This window comes from Simochromis diagramma, unplaced genomic scaffold (assembly GCF_900408965.1).
Source record: "Simochromis diagramma unplaced genomic scaffold, fSimDia1.1 OVJJ01000603.1, whole genome shotgun sequence".
Classification (NCBI taxonomy): Eukaryota; Metazoa; Chordata; class Actinopteri; order Cichliformes; family Cichlidae; genus Simochromis; species Simochromis diagramma.
Window position 1 is genome coordinate 20,438,006 of NW_024387414.1, and position 23,182 is coordinate 20,461,187.

The 23,182-nt window shown below is 40.1% G+C and overlaps 1 protein-coding gene across 2 annotated transcripts in view; it reads right to left on the reverse strand.

Annotated features, from left to right (window-relative positions):
- Positions 1–1,252: 1,252 nt before the first annotated feature.
- Positions 1,253–23,182, reverse strand: part of dagla (diacylglycerol lipase, alpha) — a 39,699-nt gene continuing 17,769 nt past the window's right edge. The window contains exons 2-21 of one of the 2 annotated variants that reach the window (XM_040011257.1): positions 22,843–22,944; positions 22,490–22,701; positions 22,225–22,326; positions 21,999–22,137; positions 21,752–21,839; positions 20,946–21,080; positions 20,773–20,850; positions 20,003–20,127; positions 19,483–19,633; positions 17,591–17,674; positions 16,147–16,224; positions 15,776–15,856; positions 15,367–15,509; positions 11,381–11,449; positions 11,223–11,295; positions 10,746–10,954; positions 10,229–10,355; positions 6,210–6,376; positions 5,935–5,952; positions 1,253–4,866 (exon numbers count right to left, since the gene is read on the reverse strand). In XM_040011257.1, the coding sequence (XP_039867191.1) occupies positions 3,762–4,866; positions 5,935–5,952; positions 6,210–6,376; positions 10,229–10,355; positions 10,746–10,954; positions 11,223–11,295; positions 11,381–11,449; positions 15,367–15,509; positions 15,776–15,856; positions 16,147–16,224; positions 17,591–17,674; positions 19,483–19,633; positions 20,003–20,127; positions 20,773–20,850; positions 20,946–21,080; positions 21,752–21,839; positions 21,999–22,137; positions 22,225–22,326; positions 22,490–22,701; positions 22,843–22,937 (3,279 nt within the window). In that variant the 5' untranslated portion in view covers positions 22,938–22,944 and the 3' untranslated portion in view covers positions 1,253–3,761. The remainder of the gene's footprint in view (positions 4,867–5,934; positions 5,953–6,209; positions 6,377–10,228; positions 10,356–10,745; positions 10,955–11,222; positions 11,296–11,380; positions 11,450–15,366; positions 15,510–15,775; positions 15,857–16,146; positions 16,225–17,590; positions 17,675–19,482; positions 19,634–20,002; positions 20,128–20,772; positions 20,851–20,945; positions 21,081–21,751; positions 21,840–21,998; positions 22,138–22,224; positions 22,327–22,489; positions 22,702–22,842; positions 22,945–23,182) is intronic. The other variant, XM_040011258.1, reaches the window with a different exon arrangement.

The window sequence follows — 23,182 nt, forward strand, 5'->3', positions numbered from 1 at the left end:
ACGCTGGTCTATCACGTCCCCCAACCATCTGTACAGTGTTGTGAGAGAAGTCAGAAGAATATATACAGTAATAAGGTGACAATGACTTGTTGATGCTGGAGGTCAAAGAAGAAAGGTCAGACTGCTTTGAGATGATAGGAAGCCAATATTATTTCAAATAACCGCTTGTTGTAACCAAGGTATGCAGAAGAGCATCTCTGAATACTCAACATGTTGAACCTTGAAGCAGACGGGCTTAATCGTAATTTCTGGGGTAGCATTCAGATTGAAATTTGCAGCTGCCCACATGGACAAGTCAAATGGCTTCTGGAGAAAAATATGAGACAAAGATTGAGCTATTTGGCCACAATAACAAAAAGTATGTTTAGAGGAATAAAGATGAGGCTTTCAAATTTAATAGGCAATAACTGCAACAACCTTCATGCATGGTGGTGGTAGTATTATGCTCTGGGGCTGTTTAGCTGAAGTGGTTTCATCACAAAGTTGATGAAATGACGAAGGGGGATAATTTCCAAATTCTTCAACTTTCGCTCAAAACAACAGTTAAACATCTGAAACTTGGATACTATTTTATTGTTTCAATGGGGACAATGATCCTAAACATCAACACTACTTTTGGAATAGATAAAGCAGACTAACATTAACCTTCCGGAATGACCTTCCCAAAGCTCCGACCTCAACCCTTTTGAAAATGTGTGGATTACATTTGAAAATCTAACATTAAACCCACAAATTCTGCCATAAAAAGTTTTCAAAGATCCAACCAGAATTATACCACAAGCTTACTGATGGCTATTTTAAAAGCATCTGGTCGAGGTGCAGTTTACTAAAGGACATTCAACCAAATATTAGTGGGAGTGGATGTATATATCCTTGGTCTTATCAACACCTCACATCCACTTGACATCATTTGACCCATGACGCCTCTTTAAAGGCTCAGCAGTAGACTCTAATCTGACCTACTGTACACTCATAATACAATGCACCTACACCTGGGCTTATAATAGCTCAAACAGCTCATCTTTACACAAAATATATCTGGCCTCTCAGCACTTCTAAAACCACTGATCCATCCTTTACATCAAATCTAAAGGACCCAAATCCAAAATTCATGCGTGAGCAAACAAACACAATCGAAAACTTTATTTTAAAAAATAAAAACAAGCAAATTTAATATATACATTTATGGCTCATTTAAACAGGCATATCAGCAGCACATATTGGGGGAAAAAAAGGTTAAGACACAAATGGATATTTTTCAGTTTGTAGTTTATTTCATTACAGGCGGGGTAGTGAGGGAGAGGGATTAAATACATTCTCATTGTGGGGGCAGGAAAGGACGGGAAGCAAACCAGGTAAACATGGACAAGACATACTTGAATTATTCCTTTAAATAAAGTCCAATTCTTAAATCTGCCAATAGTTTTAATAAATAACTGTCAGATGAAATCTTTTTTTTTTCATATATATATATATATATGTCAATACTGATATCTTTTTAATATAGTAATTATCTCCTTATTGTTATATAGTTGTTTTCTACATGACTCTATTGGAATTCATCTTTTTTTTAGACATCTGTATAAATAATTACACATAGAAGATGGTGCTATACACATCATGGTGGAAAATATTGGTGCTTTCTTTCAGCAGTGTTTAGTGCATGACCAGCTGCAAGCAAAGCTACTGAATGTAGGAAATTGTTGGCCCAACCTTAGTGTGTCTACTGGGACTGGCAGCATGATTTCAGTAGTGTCAGACTGTAAACTGGCTGGCTGGTCTGCTGTGAGTAACCACAGCAAATCTTATTCCAATTGAAGAGACTGTGCAGATCACTATGGTGACTCCAGGCTTGATGGTGGCGCTCCACCAAAGGTCACTCACTGTGAGAAAGCTGTCACTCTGCAGCATGTCTCACCACCATGACACATTTGCAAAAACAAAAAGCATATTGTTACCAGTGGCATGGCAGAATGTCAATTTTTTTTCCACTGAAGACAGGGGGGGGGGGGGGGGGGGGAACCCTGAAATATTTAACTCCTTACATCTGGGAAAGTCGAAGTTCTCCGTACTTTCCTTAAAAACTGAGATAAAAACCACTGACGTCAAACCAATCTGTTGCAAGAGCAATAAGGATAATAATACCAGCAAATATAGCAATAAAGTGATAACAACATTAAGTGTAATAATTCAAATCGTGACCCATCGGTTACACCCAGAGTGATATGGAAGATACTGTGCTGCACACAGCAGTTAGAGTCGGCAAATGCAATGTTCGAGTACACTTATTCATTCAGTCCAACCTCAAGCATGTTTGAGATGAACCGTATTAAAGGGAAGCAAACGCCTTGACGTCCAAAATGACAAAGCACCTTCAGAACAAGAGAAATCTATCCCGAGAGAGCTGTAGGATATATAATTTGGTCCTGTCTGATGACCTCGGCGACTATTGAGCCTCTCAAAAGTTTGAGTTTACATACGATGGTAATTTCTGGACACATTTAGAGCTTCTTTACTGTGGCTTAAGGACAAGACACGTTCTATACCAGCCATGCTACTCTGGAATGCATGCAGACTGACCTGTTTCTAAGAGCTCTCCAAGAAGAACTGTACAGTAATTATTATGAAACTAGGACAACTATTAGCAAGTTTGATATTCCTATAAACTCCGGTGTACAGAGGCTGTGTTTTGGAAATGAAAGCCATGGCAGTGTTTTAAGGTCAGGATGACATCTTTTCTGGAGTTGCTGTGTAACAGTCTATGTGGGTAATCAACAGGATGGCTAGGGAAGGAGATAATGAACTTAGCTTGTTTTTAAATAAAGCAATATCCATATACATATACAAAATTACATCCCATAAATACATTTGGCAAGACGATGTATTAAATGTTTTTTTTTTGGCAAGAGGGGTAAATTGAGCAATGATGTGCGCAAGTAATCAAATGTCAGTCTAAGGTGGTTTTAATGATGATTTCTCTTGAAGAATAAATAAATTACAAAAAAAAATTATCATCATGCATTATAAAGAGTAACCAAAAGACTCAAAAACATCCATAGGCATCTGAAATAACTTTGTCACAATCACTAAATGTTTAAGACACATGGATTCTCACCAATGTAACACACTTACTCTCTTTCTCAAAGTCAATTCTTTGTAGACCTGAGGAACATTTCTTGAAATCTTATCACTTCTATTTATTAACAAAATGTCCATCTTCACATTTCTGATTTAAAGAAATCAAACAAAAATAAAAGCTGGACAAATTTCCGGAGCTGCTGAGTGTGCAGGAAGTCGTCCAGTACATCAACCCAGATGATGTGCCTATGCTAACCTCTTCTACAGTGTTAATTTTTGAATCCCTGCTCAGTTAAATATTCTCCCTTTGATTTGGTTACTTCAGGGAATTGATGTAATGTGGACGCATTCCCATGTGGGTGAGACAACATTTTCAAATGGCATTGTGAAGCTACAGTTATTTATATATTCACCCAAAAGCAGCACAGCCCCCTGGCATGCAGAGAGAGGTATCCTTTTTTTTCTTAGTCATTGCAATAGTGTGAAAATGCTATAAACAGAGTTCAAGGGGGTACACCTGAAGAATGGGAATATCGTGTGAGTTGGTCAGTCAAATTCTGTCACTGGATCTCAGATGAGTAACTGCATTCCATCGCATGCATGTACTGTGATATGTTTTAAAATCTGAAATTGACTGCACCTCTCAATCAGAGCATAGGGCATTGGAGACTTCAGAGCGCACTCTACACCATAGATGATAGTGTGTTCTCTTCAGGGCAGTGGCAAGGGGGTGATGTTCGTAGGGAGTGTATGGCTGACGGGGCACCCTCACTAGGAGAAAGGTCGTTGAGTTCCTCAGATGAAGAGAGAGGGAAGGAGGGTGACAAAGATATGCCCGAAGAGGGGTCAGCGGATCCAGCAAAAGTGCGCGGGGGCTTAGGAACTAGATTAGGCTCCACTGTTGCCCTGGCCAGAAGTTGTTTGTCATCCAACCGCTGCTCATCTCCAAGACACTCACCCTGCCCAAAGGAGCCCCGGCCTGATTCTGACTCCCCATCAGAAAGGTCCAGAGTTGGTGAGCTGCTGCCATCCAGTCTGAAAAGAGAGTCTAAGTATTGGGCAAACTCCAGCACTGCCTGGCTGGGGTTTCCATTGGATAGATGGGGTGGAGGTGTAGAAACCGCTGGTCTAGTCTCTGCACTTAACTGTTTCTCTGCAGTTTCCAGCTCCCAGTCTTCCTTTTCTCTATCCATTGGTCTAGTACCAATATGTGGACTTAGGGGAGCAACAGGTGTGCTCCCTGGGCTGTAGACACCAGGCATTTGTTGGTGATCCTCATCAGGAAGCATTTTCAAGTTGGCATTAGTCTCAGTTTTGTAAGACTTAGCCAAGACACTCTGGTTTAGAAGAGCTGGGGAATGGAGTCCACTGTAGCGAGGTGTGGCAGGGGACAGCCTCATAGGATAATCTGGGGTTGATCTGGATTCCAGTGGGGTAAAGAAGGGCCCAACCTCACCCAGATGCTCTGTTGTTGCTTGGCAGAGGACATCTGCAGATAGTAGCTCAGTGCGAGAGCTCAGAGATGGGTTCTCCTCTGGGATTGGGGCATCCAAAGGGAACGGGAGGCTACCCAGCATTGGTGAACCCCTTAATGCAGCAGAGGACCGTCGGGAATCCAGACTATACAGAGACTCTGCATCTGAGAGACTCTCCATGACAGCTAAGGGTGCTTTGCGGTCCCTCAGCTCCACTGCCAAACGTTCTCGTGCTCCACGCAGTACTACAGGCACTGGAGGAGGGGGGCACTCAGAGAAACCATCCAGAGATATTTCAGACTGGGCACACGAGCTAGAGGAGAGGAGAAGAGTGGGTTGGAACATAATGAAAGGGAAAAGAGTGGTGAGGGGATTCAAAACACAAGACAGGCATGAAAACGAGTCAAAATAACTCACGGAAGGTTAAAGAAAAAGGATAGAAATGAAAAGTGTTAGTACTGAAACTACAGGTATCTAGAGTCTACAGCGCAGGTGAACATTGCAAAATACTACATAGATGGAGGAAAGATTAAAAAAAAAAAAAACAAGAGGAAAGAGACTGGAAGGGCAAGAGTGTATCCAAGTGCATGTGCTCTTGTATTGGCTTATAATACAGGAGAGGTAAAGTACAAGGTGGGATCAAAAGGTTCTGTGAGTCTGTCCACAAAAACAAAAAAAAGAACCCCAACCTTTCACTTAAGAATCGTTTAATAAACCCTCAAGATCAACTTCCTGTGTACCTTTGGACTGCTGCTCACTCTTTTAAAGTCCCATCGTGACTGCTTGCGTGTACACTTGTGCAGATGGTAGAAAACATCATCCAGCCTTCATATTACATGTCTACTGCTGTTGAGAGCTGGTTCTCAGGGTAAAGCTCAAGCAGCACTCTTCAGTGGACGATTCCAGCCAGTAGCCAAGCATCCCTTCACGGGGTCGTTCACAGTGAATGCGCCTGCTACTAACAGACTGTCAAAGTCCTACTAGAATGTCCCGAGGTACCAGAGGGAGACATTTAGTGCATATAACTTGAACTAGGCGTCCTCTTTCATGGCACAGCAGAGGGACACCACGAGAAAACAGGCATGTACAAATGGTCTGAATAGTGTCCAAAGGCCTTAAAAAGGAAATTGGTCTAACTTAAATCTGGTACGGTTTTTCATTTCTGTGGACAGAGTCATAAAACTTTGTGATAGTACCTTCGTAATTTAACCATTTGTACCAGGAGTTCACACTGACTTTGGACAGGGGCTAAACCAGAGAGGGCGAGGTGGGAACTGAATACTACCATACGTTGCAACGGCTCTGTGTTCAGACAGCGTGCATGCGTGCATGAGAGAAGGGAATACATTATGCAAAATTAGTATTGGCATGCTTTGCTTACCGTAACAATGTTTTTTGTCTTTTTTTTTTTTAAACATACAGAACAAACAAAAATAATTTTGAGAAAATAAAGTAGTAGTTAGTAGCAGTTGTATTTTTTTTAGTACTGGTTATATAGCTACATTACAAGGCGTCATTTCCCAGTGATTTCTCTTATACTTAGAGATTTGCTACTATTACATACTAGGCAAGAGTGAAAGCTGAATATGAAGATGAAACTATTTTATATATCCTTTCAGGCTTAAACATGCCCACAGTGGTGCCTGATGTACTAACCGAACACTGCTGTTCCTGCGGTGGTGGGTTGTAGGCGTTGGCTGCTGAGAGGTTGTTGATGTATCGACGAACAAGGTCTCTGGGTTCAAGTCCACTTCTGTGGGGCTCACCATGATCTTGGCTGCTGACAGCAAAGCAGTTTTCCCTTTGTTGTAGTTCTCCAGCACCTGTCACAAGCACAGGAGTATAAACAGATACATGACTTGACTGATAGAGGGACGACCAGGGAGGATCCGTTTCAAAATAAACAGGACAACTTCATAAAAATATAAAACTGGAAAAAGTTAATCTGACTAATCATGTTTTATATGTGAAATGTTTCTAAACTGGCCTATGCTAGCAGACATCCAATGATTTTGTAGTTTTTAAAACCCTTTCTGTTTTTCCTTTATTTAAATCATACTTTTTATTTGTTTTTGTTTCTAATGTCTCTGTAAAGCACTTTGAATCACCTTGTTGTTGAATTGTGCTATACAAATAAATTTGCCTTGCCTATTCATTTTCTAGATTCAAACAGAGATGCTGAGGTGTTTTCTTCCTCTTAGTCAGCAAAGCATGAGAAAAAAAAAAAAAAATTCCAGAAGAACCAAAAGATACAAATATCGAATGCCAGTTATGCACTTGGATCAACTTCAGTAAGATTATAATGGTTTCAAAAATATTATGTGGGTCACCACTACAACTATATTTATAAGCGCACAAGTGCTTGTAGTATATAGTGTTAAAAAGCAGCGTAGTTCAGTTACATATAAGTGCAATCTAAAGGTGAGCTGACACCTACTCCAGCTGACATTAAACACCCACAACAGAGTTATGATGCCTGAGCAAGAACTATGCAAGACCTGCATTACCACTACAGGGAATAACAAACCATATGAGTGTTTTATCCATCTTGGAAACACGTTCAACACAAAGTTTGTCCAACAAAATACAAACAGTGTTATGTTTGCTGACATAAATGAGAACAGAACAAAAAAAAACCCCAAACAAACCCCAAAACATTAATGGCAAGCCACACATCAGCACGCAATTGTTTGGTTAACTTTAATGACTCAAAAGACAACATATTGTGGTATAAAAACAGGTGGAAATATGAGAGGACATGAACACACACAAAAAATACACGTGACAATGGAATGAGGTGATTAAAAGAGAAAATAACACAAAAAGACAAAAGCTAATATATTTATTATGGTTATATTGTCATCCATAACCAATTTGCACAAATGTAAACAATGTGTTACATGGTTGAGTTTAAAGACACATGAGAACATGCTTCTGCAAGTAATAAACCACATGAAATAACTGGCACCAACAACAGCAAACATATCTATGACTGTAGACACAACAACTACAAATGATGACAAAATACATCAAATTTATACTTGGACGGTCTTTTGCATTGCCTATCCCAACAGTATTAGTGTATAGAATTAATAAAAGCACACTGACATATGAAGTGTACAGTGAAGGATATAAAATTGTGTAAACTACAAATTTATTTTGAATAGTAAACCCACTCTCCTACATGCCAGTAATATAGGGGATTATGTTCTGAATGTGTGCTTTCAAAGAGCAAAAATAAAAAGGGAAACACATCCACAGAGAAGAGCTGCAGCTACTGAAAAACCCAGGCAGGAAGGAAGAAAGAGCAGTTAATGTGGAAGAAATTAGGTTACCATAGAAACTTTGTGACTACAAAGAAAACTTGTTACGTTGAGGACCAGGATTAGAAAGTTTGTGCCAAAGCACTTGACCACAGGCACTGCAGCTGAGAGAGGAACGGAAAAAAGAACAAGGAAAGCTGGATGATGATTAACAAGAAAAGGAGTCCAGGTGAGTTTGGACTCATCGTTTCTGACTCCATGGTTTAAAGCCATCGCATGCTCCTGTACCATTGTATACATCATTAACCAGTGATGTATTAATGGAAATGGTTATTGATAACATTTTACCACATCGCCTTGTGGATGCACATTTCTTTACCCTCTAAAACTTGATGTGCCAGCTATTCAGCTGCGTTTCGATGTCACACTTAATACTTTTGGAGAAACACCTTTTAAAAGGCAACCAGTAAATTGCTTGGACTTGTTGGATCCAGCAAGCTGATAGAATAAAAATGCCAGTTGGTGGTTAAAAAGGATTCTTTACATACTGGTCATTATGGTTGCTCTAAAATCAGTTTAAAAAAAAAAAAAAAAAAAAAAAGCAGCTTTACTATGACTTTTGGCTCTAGCCTTTGTCCTAAGACTGGCCAACATCTGAGTTTTGCACATAATGCAGAAATGTTTCCAACACTGAATGCAACAAGCAAAAGTTGAATTCAGTCATACGATTAGCATCTCCTTAGAATATGTAGACTAGTAATGTACATAGTAATAGAATTTGTCAGCGTCTAAATGTGATCAAGTTTAGACAACAGATTCAAAAAGATTGTTTGGCACTTTTATCTCAGGAGGAGAGTTTTCTATCTGAGGACTGTTAGACTCGTTAGATCGGATTTCCTCTTGACGGTGGTGAGAGACGCGTGGTTCTGACTGAGGTTGTGGTAAAACGCATGAATCATCTTCAGCTGGAAGAACTCCTGACTGGGTGTTGGAAGGGACAGACACCATGCATGGCTGAGACACAGAGTTAAAGTCTGACAGAGGAGGTGGAAGAACAGACTCAGCATCTGGAACTGAAGAAGAAGAAGTGACAGCGAGTGGTGTAGAGACAGTTTCAGTCTCTGCAAGGGAGCCAGTGCAAGACAGGTCTTTGTGGTTGGCAGATGAAGAGTTGGAGGGAGGAGGACTAGCGTTTAGTTTTGTTTGGGAGACTATTAAATCAGTGGTACTGGATGTAGGTTGACTGATTCCCAGTTCCTCTGCTTCCAAGTTTTCCTGCTCAGACAGGAGACAAAATGGTTCCAGTACCTGCAGAAACACCAAATATATCACACCACTATATCCTCTACACGCACACACTTCACAAATACACACATACTTAACTTTAAACATTCATCTAGAGAGACAAACACAAAAGGCAAAACCAAGCTGAAAAACACCATATACAGACGGGAAAAAACACCACACAACGTGAAGTCCTCAGCCACAACAAGTGCAATCCCCCAAAATCAGTCCATCACATGCAAACATTCACATTAATACCCTGTTATCAAAACAGATGTTCAACGTCCATGACGAACAGGCTCAAAAAGACCAAAGAAAGACCGTGAAACCAGCCACGAGTGAACAATTCCCATGCTTTGAGACAGGAGCAATGTGGAGAAAAACAAAAAGGTGTGGTGAGTTGTAGGTTAATGACATGCATAAAGTAACAACGGAGTCGCATTAAAATTTTTGAAATGCTTCAAAACTAATTCTTAACTCCATTTAAATTAAAACTTGGTGATCCTAAGACCTTTACCTTTGAAATTGCACATTTTTTTGCATGGTGCAACTACAGGAACTAAATGACAATAACCAACATATGATAATTTCTAGTTCAAGTCCCCAATGTTATTGAAAGCCACAAGATGGGTAGATTTAAAGGATAAGGACATCTTCAATTTTCAATTAAGTTCTCTCTAGATGTCATCACTCTTCGCAGGGTTTATTAGTAACAATACCTGCAAATGTCTGTAGAAAAACTTATATTTAAATATTTTTATGGGCATGTTTCCAGATAAGTTTCATACAGTTAAGCTCTCAATTTACTAAAATGCTTTGAGTGAATTTTTAATTAAGATTGCCCTCGTCTCCAGAATAAAATGATAAACTAAAAGTAAAACATAAAATTGCTGCTGGTCTCTATTTTTAATAAAACAACCTGTAATAAGTATTCCACCCTTTATTAAGACCCACATCTCTTTTGTTTATTTTCTTTCATTGTTAGAGCCAATCCCCACGTAAGCATCACCCGTGTAATCCGTTACCCAGTGTTGGAAATCAAGAACAAAATTAAAAAGCCGTTTTTGCACAATTTCAAATACACCCCCTCTCAAAATAATGCATGCACGCAGATTTAAAAAAACAGACCTTGTTGAGACCCTCCATCACCATGTGGGGCATGTGCTCATTAAGCATGGCAGGTGATATGATGACCTCATTGAAAGCTTTGTTGTCCCCCCACAATGCTGAATAGGTTGGCTCTTCCTGACCACAGCTAAAAGGGAGAGGGAGAAAGAGAGAGAATCTATCAGTCATAATGAGAAATAGTAAACACACAGGTTGACTTAATATATTTTCCTCACAATACAGAACATGAAGGGCACTGTATAACACCACTAAGTGGAATATTTTTGTATCAAGTCAAAAAACTCATATGTTGGGGTAAAAGATTAAAAAGCAAAAAGCAAAAGGACTCCAAGACGAACAAGGCAAAGTCAGTTTATTGTCATAGCACCTTTAAACACCAAGTGCTTTAAAAAGTACTGCAGTATGAAGAAAAATATATAAGGATGAACTTTCTGTTTTACCTTTAGACACGGTAAAACAGAAAAAGAAAACACATGTTTGCATTTAATTGCAGCAGCTTTCAAACCAGTTTTCTTACCATATCTCTGGAGGATGGTTGTGTACCACATGGATGATCCTGCCAGGTGGGTAGAGGGGTGTGGAGGCTGACAAGGCAATGCTGAGGTCACTGGGGTGTAGCCACAAGCGACTGCTTGGAGGTGCTGCAGGCTGAGACTGAGGATCATCATCCTCTAGTGGAAGCTCTGATTTTGGGATGCATTTAGTGCCTCCCGCAATGATCCTCCACTGTAAGAATTTTTTTTTTTTTTTTTTTAAGTATGCATTTCTATATTTGTATGCATTCCTTCATAACAAAACTTTCAGGAATAAAAATGAGAAATTCTACAGGTTTTATAATGCTGAATTTAATAGATTAAAAAACAGCAACGATCAGCCTTCTCTCATTACTGCATGCTTTTTGTGAAACAATCATTTGTTTTATGTTCCAGATGATTTCATATAGCAAATGCTCTACAAGTCTGTAATCTTCTATAACATCAAGAAGTTAAGTCACCTTTGGCTTGTTACTCTTCTGTAAAACTTCCAGAAGGTGGCGTCGGAAACCCTCTAGTTGTGACAGGCCAAGCCTATGACAGAGCAGAAGGCTACTGTGGGTAATACTGCAGAAGGGTGAAAGTAACATGAGTATACTGATGTAGTAAAAGAGGATACCTTGGCACCAGGTCTTTTCCCAAAACTACAGATGACACAAACTCTTTGGAGTACTCCATGGCATCCTCACTGGGTGCATAAAAGGACAAAAAAAGAAGAAGTTAAATTACGGAGTACTGGATACACAGAGGGAAAATAATGGCACATAGTCTGCACGCTACATATTTACAGGATGCACTCTGTTTGACCATAATAAAAAAAAATGCCCTGGTTGATATAACACTGCAAATCATGGGGAGAAGATTTTAAGAAAATTAGAGACCATCTCGTGATGGGTTCACACCAGCTGCAACACCAGTGTGTTCTCAGACCTGCGTCGTCTTTCTGCCTTTACAGAATTCTGACGATACACACACTCCCTTGAGAGTGATGTCACCTGCCAAAGTCCTCAAAGCCACCTTTGTGGTGCTTACACTGCAGTTCATGTCCCCAGGAGCACATGACGTCATGAAGACTGAGAGAAAAACAGGAACACTCTGGAGGTTAAAAAGTCTACTGGTGATGCAGCTGGTAAACACGAACTACACGTCTTCAGAAGAAGCGCCCTTCCTGTTTGCCCATCTCTCCCTTAATATGTAAACCCGTGGATTTAACATGAACTGCACTTCTACAATTGATTTGCATGTGAACAGGTTACCGAAAAGAAGATGATGAAGGAGGCCTACTTTTGGAAATGCACAAAGGGTTTACTATGAATGAGCTGAATCCATGAAAAAACAAAAACAGCAACTCAAAGCTTTGACAATGTGGGCAGTTACTCTTAAATAGTGATGTGATAGCCTATAGCATGTGACTGAACAGCGCAATTTAAAGTTTTAATACAAAACCCCTTTTGAGTTTAAGGTTTAATGACTGGAAAATGGTTGCAAGTCTGATGAATTGAAAGTGCAGCTGTGCCACTGTGGAGTGTGCACTCATTATGTGGCATACACCATATGTGCTGGAAAGCCTATGTTTATGCCACATTGGGGGAATGCAATAGCTAATTAGAGGCATTCATTTAGCATTCAGTGATGTAATTAATACTAAGAAAATTAAGTTTTGATGCAAGAGTATATCATTGCAAGAATAACCAGATCATTCAGCTAAAAAGGATGTTCTCTGTTCATATAAATCCTGCAAGATCAACTAGAGATACCATCCAGATAAAGTTTACTGTATTATTTGTAGAAACAATACACGTTTATCATATTATTAACTTATATAGATGAGGAAAAAAAGAGCATTTCCCAGGAGCTTTTTTTAAACACAGCTTTTCCAACCATCCTTGTTTTCCTATGCATGCTCACATTACTGTACTTTGCACATGGAAACAAAATTATTTCACAAAAAACAAACATTACAATGGTCAAAATTACTGCAGTCGTTTATTGTAGTTTTCAACAAGTCTCACATTCCCAGCCTATTCTTCTTTGGCGAATCTCTAAAGCTCCTTTGATTGTCTTCTGACATGGACCCTAATTTTCAGGAGGTATTTGTTCACCAGGAGCGGCGTATGTTTTGGGTCGTCGTGGTGTTGGAAGATGAAGCGATGACCCAGTTTTGCTTCTGCCTGCTTCAGGTCTCCTTTAAAATCTTCACATATCCTTATTTCATTGTGATTTCTTCCACCTCAACGAGATTCTCAGTTTCAGAGGCACGGAAACATCCCCACAGCATAACACTCTCACCACCATGTTTCACGGTGGAAACAGTGGTTTTTGGGTTGCACAGCTCTTGCTTCTTTCAATAAACTGTGTGATTCTCAGTGAATTTCTTGATGAAACTTCTCATTCTGGTTCTTGATACTTAGAAACACTGATACCGTGAGCTGCCAAACCCCCCGTCCACCGAGTGGGGTGACGACAATATCCCATGAGGGGCAAAAAGCCCTTGGGAAAATTTGGACACAAACTATAACTTTAAAAGGGGCTTAATCTTTTTTTTCCCTCATCTGCATACGTGTGGGCAACAAACAGTGCTTTAGTGGGGCTTATACTACTTCTACTCATGCTTTTCTTTAGCCTCTTCTGTGCAATCTTGTGACAGCAGTTTAAGAACTGCCATGCGTCGTGATGATTTTAACAGAATACTAAAAGGTGCACTGCAGCATTTAATTTCCTCTTGGTACAAGCTTCCTTCCAGTACAATTTGCATAGCAAACAGTTATCCAGCTGCATGGTGGTATGCAGTGTTAACTGTGCACAGTCAAAATAAAAGTCAACTCTGAACCGCTGGACCAAAAATAGGCTACATTGTTACAAAAAAAAAAAAAAAAAAAAAAAAAAAAAAAAAAAAAAGAGGATATGAAAGTACAAACCACAGCTTTGGGGTACTTGTCCACAGTAAAATGCACCACCTTGCACCTACACTTAAAGGAGAATATATTTCTTCTCAGACTGAGGAACGAGACTTCCTGAGGGGATGGGTAAAAGAAAGAAAATGTTTATAGCAATGTCCATCTCTGCAGATCTGCTACATACGCCGGGTCTATAATCATTTTCAAATAATTCAGTAACTGTGAAAACTGTGAAAGGATTACACAAAATTTAGTAAAAATCTGTAGCTGCATCCATCAAAGCTGCGTTTCATCTACCAGAATGTCAATCAGGATACCTGCTTCCTCTGATCTGTTTCAGGAAGATACTCTGACCAATCAGTGGCAACTAAAGTAGGATTTAAAACCACAATTCCTCAAGCCCAGAAAGCAAATCCTCAAACCTGCCTGAAGGCCATTTACTGCACATATTTCCCCAGTAATTTCTCACTGCTTTCCTGTCCTAAAAAGCAACCCCCCAAAATAAATGTCTCTTGGTTTAGCCTCAAAATATTGGTTTATATTTCCTCTTTCATCTAGCTCACCCCTGAACTAGTTTCTTGAGAGTGAAAGAGTTTGGGCTTCTACTTCCAATTCACCTCCTCTGTCTTCACTGTTTGTTTGCCTCTACAATTAAATAAGGTTTTTTAAAAAAAAGGAAACCGGGAAAACAAACAAAAAAACAAACTGGACCACTTTGCTCATACTGATATTGTTAAAATCACAAGAAATTTCTCAGCTCTGTTGAGAAATAAAGTGAGTAATAGCATTGGTATGTATTGCGAAAGACGACCCAGAACAACATGAAAAAGACCTACTTGATAAAAATCTTCTTGGATTTATGCCTGAATTTAAAGTAATTCCTTATGACCTGCTTGTTATTGGTTTATAAAAATAGATTGTAAGCATTAAAGAGAAAGTGTTTCTGTCACACATCCTGAGCATCCAATTTTTTAACCCACATGTGATAGGGGAAAAAACCCCAAATAAAAAAAACAAAACACAAACCCCTCCCTGCAAAGAGATTTAAGCCAAAGGGAAACAGCACAGAAATAAAATAATTTCTTATTTTATATACTTAAAATAATTGACCAACTTGTATCAAAATGTCTGAAACAACTGGAAAAAAAACAAAACAAGGATTTCTGTCAGTAAAAAAAGAAAGAAAAAAAAGAGTCACTGGCTTTGCTGTATGCAAGCCAGTAGCATTTGCACGAAGCAGTCAACCCCAATGGCCACTGGAAGCACAGGGAGGGGGGGAAAAAAAACCCCTGCTGCGATGGAAAAACTTCATATTAAGTAAAAGTTTTTTCATTCCTCTGCACAGTGCCAGCACAGATGAGTTTTCAGTCAGAAACTGACCGAATGAGAGACGCAAACTGCTTGGAAGACGAGATCGCAGCAATGGTAGAGGAGATTGATGCCAGCCGACGTGTATTCTTGGGTGGAGTATATATAGCTGGCTGAAAATTATGTATCCATGGTTTTCTGCCATACTCAAGATCACTTTTATAAATGAGCCCCCAAGTAAACAAGCAAGCGGGAGTGAAACTAAACATGTGACAGACTTGTGAACATTACCAGTGACAAAAAAACAAAACAAAACAAAAACACACTTTAAGTAACTTCCTTTGTAATGCATTCACACCGTAGTACTGATACTCTGGGATTGGGATCCAGATTGACTCACCTAAGAAGGCCACCGGGTGGAGAGTAAGAGTAGCAGTGAAGTGTTGGGTACTGAGGTCTCAGCAGGAAGGAGAGAATAGCAGCAGTGCCTGCACCGAGAGAATGCCCGACTATCACCAGCCCATAATGCATGGTGCCCTTGTTCTGTGTGAGACAGCGAGAGTCATTACATTCACAAGAGCACACTTGTTACCACAGCGAAGACAATCACTTAAAGAAATTGCTTCTGTTGCTGTTTGCCAAATAAATTGTTGTATACACTACAGCCAATATTACGGTAATGTTACGCAGCCAGTGTGGCCTTGACTAAAGTACTACAGTGACGCCAATAAAAATACACTGTACAAATTCTTATAAAAAGGATCATCATTCAGCCTGCCATACTTTACACAGTATACTGAGTCATGTACCAAGTCTCGTCCAAAAGCTTGAGACAAGATCATTTCCTGCTCCAGTTTCTTCTTAATGTATTCTGCTGAGTAAACCATTCCCTGGGAGGAAAGAGAGAGAGGGGGGGGGGGGGGGGGGGGGGGAGGGATTCAGTGGATGGAAGATGATGAGCAAGAAAGAAATATGCACAGGAAGTCTGTGTCATCGCTCCCTCATTAAAACACCCAAAGTAATTATTCTATTATTAACAACGTAAATGACCTTTGGAGTATAGGATGTACTTTGCTTGTTGAAAGTGCACCATGGAGAACACAGGAAAGTTAAAAGAGAAAATCTCAGGAGACTGTAACGCTGAGATGATGTATCATAGGCGAGTCGTTTAATTTCTGACCTTGTGGCCAAGCCAGGTGCCTTGCTGTTCCTCGACAGGCAAACGTTCAGAGTCCCCCGTCAGATCAGTCAGGGCGTCCTGATCCGCAAAAGGCAAATTCAAATGTGACAACAGCACAAAGCAGAATACCACAAGCGGAGGCGGGGATCATAAAAAAAAGAACACCTTAATAATAAAAGATGCCAAACTATGTACAGGAATAAAAAAAGTCATTATAGTCCCCTCTGAAAACGTGACTATTTGTTATATAACTGTACGTGGATACACAGAGAGCAGTAAGACTGTAAGCTCACAGAGATTACATGATTAAAGTGTCTGAATCCCTTCAACTTTATATTTAAGAAGTCACGATTGCGATAATGTTTCATCACTTCCATTAACAACAAAAACAAAAATGATGAGTTGAACCACAGAACCATTTCTCAAACACGCAGACAGTCCTGATGTGCCACTTCTGCTGTTGCAAAAGCTCAAACTAATCAGTATATAGATAGTCTACAGGATCGGCAAAAACACCAGGTATGAAAATAAAGCAAAGGTGCCTTAAACCTGCGTTGTATTTAGAAGCCACCAGGGGGCAACACCTACAGTTGCAAAAAAGAAGAAAGAAAAAAAAAAGACTTGCAATTCTTTACAAGTCAATAGGAAACCAGCTTTCCAACTTGACCTCTGGAAACAACTGTCTGCTTATTTTATGGACTCGGTCACTCCTTTTTGGTCCTTTTTTAAATATGTGTCAGACAGGAGGACTGTACGCGGTACATTAGCCAATGAGCTCATTGTTAGCAGGTGCAGGTGTGGTTTCACAGTCAGACCTGCCTCTCTCTGACTACATCTGGTTTCAAAACAAAGATGGATTGGGCACCCTTATCTCCAGGCTTCAAAAATGAATGAGTGGCATCACAGTAGCGACATCCATCTTTTATAACAGTGTATGAAAATAATGCTGCAGTAATGATTAGGGATTCTGCATGTTCCTAAATACTGCAAATGCTTCTTTAATCTTTGTGGCGTTCTTGTAAATGTTCCACTCTGCATGCGTTCTTGTTTGTTACTGTGATAAACTGGATGTTTTTGGCTAGCTGGGAGCAAAGCTCAATGGGATGAGTAGTGAGCTGCCTCTTAAAAGCCAATTTGCTTTTGTTATAAAACCATGATTAATCTCTCAGCTGATGGTTCAGTTCAGTTTTAACACTGCTCAGGAATTTTCACAAATGCTTATGTAAAAAAAAGCGGATAGGACATTTATCTCTGAAGGTGGACAGTCCTGTTTCTGCTCTATGTGTGAAAAGGTGTAGGAGTTTGAGAACACTAAACCATGAGAACTTCACCTGCTTTGGAGGTGGTGTTGTTGTGAGGAACTGAAGAGAATGGGGTCGGACAATATTTTGAGAGCCTTAGAGAAAGATTTAAATAATCACAGAAATTTAAGAAAGAAAGTCACCTTTGGAGAAAGAGTTCCTCTGATACTGATGACAACTTTCTTTTTTTCGTGATCCACTGCCACAAAAAATGGAGTCTCGTAAACCTGTATGAAAGATGCAGATTGAAGCAGAGCGCACAGTGAAAACTGGTTAGAACGTGAGAGGATCGTGAGTGGAGGGCTAAGAGTTGTGCATCACTGTTTCACTTGGAGCCCAGCAACCACAGCACAGTCATTGTCATCAAACCTTTCTACTTGGCACCGTGCATGCTCATAAAAGAAATTTATAGATGGAAAGTCAGCGCAGGCTGGCTGCACTCTACATTACAAATCATCGATGTGTTATAGCTCAACTGCTAGTTTGAGAGCTGCTGGAATTTAAACAAACATAATTATGATGAAAATTAATTTTCACTGTCATTAGGAAACTAATCAAACAACTACTTTTTCCTAAACTGTTTTGCAAGACATGTGTTTAAAGCAGAGTATTGGGGACCAATGCGTAACTGGAGTGTAATTAATTCCACTAAGAGCCAAAGTGGACCTACTGTAAGAAAATACTGGCAGCAGCCAGTGGCACCCCTCAGCCTCCGAGTGGATGCACCAGTAGTATGAATTTCAAAATCCTGCTTCTCAGGTTATTGCATTGACAAGATTTTCAGAAAACCTGACCTTTGACCTTGAGGTCGAGGTGCCTAAGATTTGAACTCGTCAGAGATTTTTTGTGGATACACCTATGGTATCAATTTGAAACTCCTATGTTGTTTTGTTCTCGAGTTATTGCATGCACAAACTTGGGTGTCAACATCGCCCGCCCAGCAGGATGACGATAATACCCCACCAGCTGTAAGAAAACGAAATACTTTATGTTGTGTGTTTGACTTGCAAACTTATTGCAAATCTATTTTTTTTTTTAATTATTTGGAATTAGGGCAGCATGGTGGCGCAGTGGTTGGCACTTCACAGTAAGATCCTAAGTTTTAATCCACTCTGACGCCTTTCTGTGTGGAGTTAGGTACTCTTACTTCCTCCTACAGTCCATGCATGGCATTAGCTTAACTGACTATGCTAAACTGACTGCAGGTGTGGTTGTGGGCAGGAGTGGCCCCGCGACAGATTGGCCTCCCTCCGAGGGTGTACCCTGCCTCTCATCCTATGATAGCTGGGAAAGGCTTTCAGCCCCTGAAACCTTCATTTAGTTAAACATAGAAGAAAATGAATGGATGAACAGATAGACACAGAACTACATTTGTGGCTGTGAAATTAAGGCCTTAGAGTCCATCCAGAAGTGTTTATGCACCACCTCAACTGCCTTATTACATAAAACAGTTTTGCAAAACAAATCTACATCTGAAGCAGAAAAGCCACCAACATGTTACACGACACAGGGTTTAAACAAACCGTCAGCGTTACTTTCCTTGTCAGGCAGGAACGCAGTTCTTGCTCTGCTGTCACTACATTAACAGCTAAAATGCATGTTCTCCATCCACATAATGAACTGAAGCAAAGTGTGACAAGTACATGAAGTAAATTATGATGTAGGGTGGGTGTTGTTTTTTTATGCTGTGAGCAGAAATGCTGTACCGAGCACATTAATGGCACACTTCCTCTCTACAGCTGCACGTTAAGATTCTGTGCATGACAGTCTTGAGCAGAATCAGTGACAGGCTTTACATTGTTCATCATCTCCTGAAAACACACTTGAGTTACTGCAGAGGATGTTGACAGATCTCTCAGTTTTTCCAACATATATGCAAAAACTGAGAGATAGAAATCAAGGCCAAAACCACAAAATAAATCAACTAAATAATAAGCGGAAAGCTCCTACTATTTGATTGTCTATATCAGTCCTTTAGGGCATTGTGAGCTCTAAGACTCTGATTGCACCTTTAATTATTTACTTGGTCACTTACAGCATCGTGGCAGGAAGTGTAGACAATGTGGACCTGCTTGAGGTCATTATCCAGGAAGTGCCTGCGTATGGCCAGGACATTACAGCCGCAACAATTGTCCTCTTCCACTGTCACGGACTGAGACAGCCGAGATCCAGACACAGATGTACAACTGTCCAAAAACAGGAAGATGAGAAGAAAACAGGATGTCAACCAAAGGAAGAACAAATCAATGTTTAAAAAAAAAAAAAAAAAAAAAAAAAAAAAAAAAATAGGTGAAAGAGACACGAGAGAAATACAGTACGTTGGTAAGATTACAGGGATATAATTAGTATCCCAATGCAGGCAATCTGGATATGAGTATGTGATTAATTCTACATTGCTTGTGCCAGTGAGTGGGTCTAAGTAGAGTGGTATTGTCTCAGTGGATTACCACTTGGCAAGTGTTGACGCATGTGAAATTTGATCCGCACTGGAAAGGCTCAAGAGACACAGAAACCAAATAGATCAAAACTGTGCGGGTGTATGTTTGAGTGCTTACGGGCAGGAGCTGGCGAGGCGGCACAGCCCACAGGCAGGCTTCCTCATCAGGTACATGGGCCAACCATAAGCAGCCAGGGCAAAGAGCATATAATAGCACACATCCTTGTACATGTTCATCTCAGCCTGAGAGAGGAAAAGGCAGACAGATGGACAAACACACACACACACACACACGCGCGCTTGCATCAGAGCAACTTGAGACATCATTGAGATCTTCAAATATTATTTCAGTTGAGCACATACTGTGTTTGCTGTTGGTGTGGTATGTTTGCGAGCAGACACACTAACAGTGAGACGCGTATACTGTTCACGCTGGAGAAAAAAAATTCTGTCACACCAAGAGTTCTGATGGGACTAATCGTTGAACATGATGCAAAACCACTGTGCCCCCCACCATGTACACTGAAATATAAACAAAGCTGTGATTTATGTAGCCAATATCTAAGGGATGCTGAGACTACATCTTAATTTGTCATAATTTCTTCCATTGTCATTTGAACTGAAACACCTTGAGAAAAATAATGGCATCCTGTGAAACCTTTATTATAATTGCCCTCTCTTTGTGCAACATGTGCAATAACTTTGCATTGACAAAACATCTTTCAAGGGTAAATATGACTCAGGAGAGCTTTAAAGAACAAGAAATGCATGTCACATTTCTGCAATGATTTTATCAATTCTAACTTTCATAAGAGTCCATGTGGTTTGGAATGGGATTTAAAAACAGAAGTCGACTTTTTGAAAGTGCGTCACACGGAAGAAACTCACCGAGTTCTTGAGGTCCAGGTATCTAGTGTTACGAGTGACAGGCATTCCTGATAAGAAGGCTAAAATGTCATTGTTGGCCTTGGGAAGAAAACCAACAAAGACATTATTAAGATCAGAGTATTTAGAAACATTTTAAACGACATATTTTTGCATATTAAAATAGACAGTAATACCTGGTCCAGGATAGATGATCTCTTAGACCTCTGTCTCTGGCGGAGAAGTACCAGACCAGCAATAATGTCACTAGGCACAATGTCCAGGTCTCTGAAGAACTCTGCAAAAAGGCTGGCCACCTCTGAATACGCATCCTGAAGGAAGAAGCATAGATCAGAGAATGCTGGTAGGAAAATGAACTACAAAAGCCAGCAAAGGATGCATGTTGTGAGCATGTTATCTTTAGTGTTTATTGCCTAGTTCAGACTACACACTATTGCCAGTAATGACCAGAAAGGCGTAGAGACCAAAAATTAATGTCTCTGATGTCATAATCAGGTAAACACAGATTCAGATCACTGGTGAGGTTTTGGATTAATACTAATACCTTATACCAACTGATGAATACCAATATACATGATCATAACCAGGTTTTTATTATCAGTCACATGGCCACCTATCCACTGGAGCTACCTACTCGCCAATGAACTGTATCTTTAAATGTGTTCACAATTTTTTTTTATTTTATTTCATGACTTAAGATGTGCCACAAACAAATCTCTTCACTGTACATGAGATTAGCTTTTTGATGGCAGCTTGTTATCTGGAATTAATTTATTTCACATTTTTATTTCACATTAAAAGCTTAATGTCACTGGTAAGCAGCTGAGCAGAGCAGCTGTATGCCACAGTCAAGATTAATCCAGTCAGGGCTTATTCTAATGACCGTCTTACTGAACATTATACACCAGCAGTGGTTTTATTCCTTTATATTTTCAAATTCAAGGAAAAAAAAATGTTAAGTGTGTTTTGTTTTGCGACTCACCGATTGTGTATCTTGGGCTCTTGTGCAGCACATGAAAAACTTTAGTCTCCTGCTCCAACTGCTGGCTTGGCCTTCCTCTAGCCTGTGTCTAATCAAGGGGGGGAAAAAAAAAAAAAGGTTCTCTCACAATTGAACTAGTGTTCGAAAAAAAAAAAAAAAAAAAAAAAAAGGGGGTGAAATCTGATAGGTAAAATCTAACAAATATAACAAAGAGATTAGCGTTTTGACCCCAGCAGCCTGTTGATACCTGAGCGTGTAAGTAGTGAGGTTGCGCTGACGCCGACGGGTTGCCTTCAGCTTGACAAAAGTCCGACCCGTGGGATCAAAAGTACACATGAGGGTAATACAAACGCTGAAAATTACCAGCCAGTTGCATACAACAATTCCTGCAGAGAATATTAAAACATTATTCAAACAAAACCCCTTTTTACTTAAACCTTTCTCATTCTCCTTTATATCCACGTTTCACTCACCCAAAGCCAAGTTTTTGGCAGTGACATCAGAGCACGGTTTGTAATACTGGACAAGCCAGGCAATGCCCACGACAGCATACACGAGCTCAACCAACAGAATAGCTGGAGAGAAAAAGAGGGAGAGTGTGTGAGGACACTCATGATCAATTAGTAAATGTAAAAACTATACAAACTAAACAAAAAAGTAACGCACCACTTTCAATCATACGTAGCGTCAGGACGCAAAAAAAAAGCCCCAAAAACTTTACATCTCAGCATGTCTTACCTAGCCGTATGTAAAGGACATACTGTACAGCTTCCCTGGGCTGTGTGTACAAAATGCTGCCCCTCATGCTCAACCACATGATGGCGCTCTCACATATAAGGCAGCTGACCAGGATGCCCAGGTACCCTCGGCCATGGTCCACCAGGGTTTCCGAACAGGACTTGTCTGAGCCATATGGAAGGCCGAACACAACTACAGACAGAACCACCAACCTAAAAGACCGGAGTAAGGAAGCAATCACACAGACGCTTTTCTTCAGAGATCTACAAACCAAACACTGAAAAGTTAAGACCCAAAAAATAAATAAATAAATAAATAATAATGTCATTTCTGCTGAAGAAACACTGACTCACCATATGCAGTGTAACAAAAACAGGAAGAGGGCGGGCAGCACCAGGTCATCACTGCCAACTGACCAGCGCCGCCGAAACATCACCATTCCAGGCATCACTGCCCTGCAGGAAAACCAAAGGGAGAGAGGAAACATCAGGGAAAGGAACTCTGCTTCATTTTTAATTCACTACGTCTAATTCAGTCAGCATCACCTTGCACGGTGCACAGTATACAGGAAATTTCTGTCTTTAGCTTCAAAAAAGCAGAGCCAAAATGAAAACTCTAAACCAACAATGAACACAACACAACACATGCATCTCTGAACTAAACAGCATTCAGATCATGCCAACCTCAGCATCA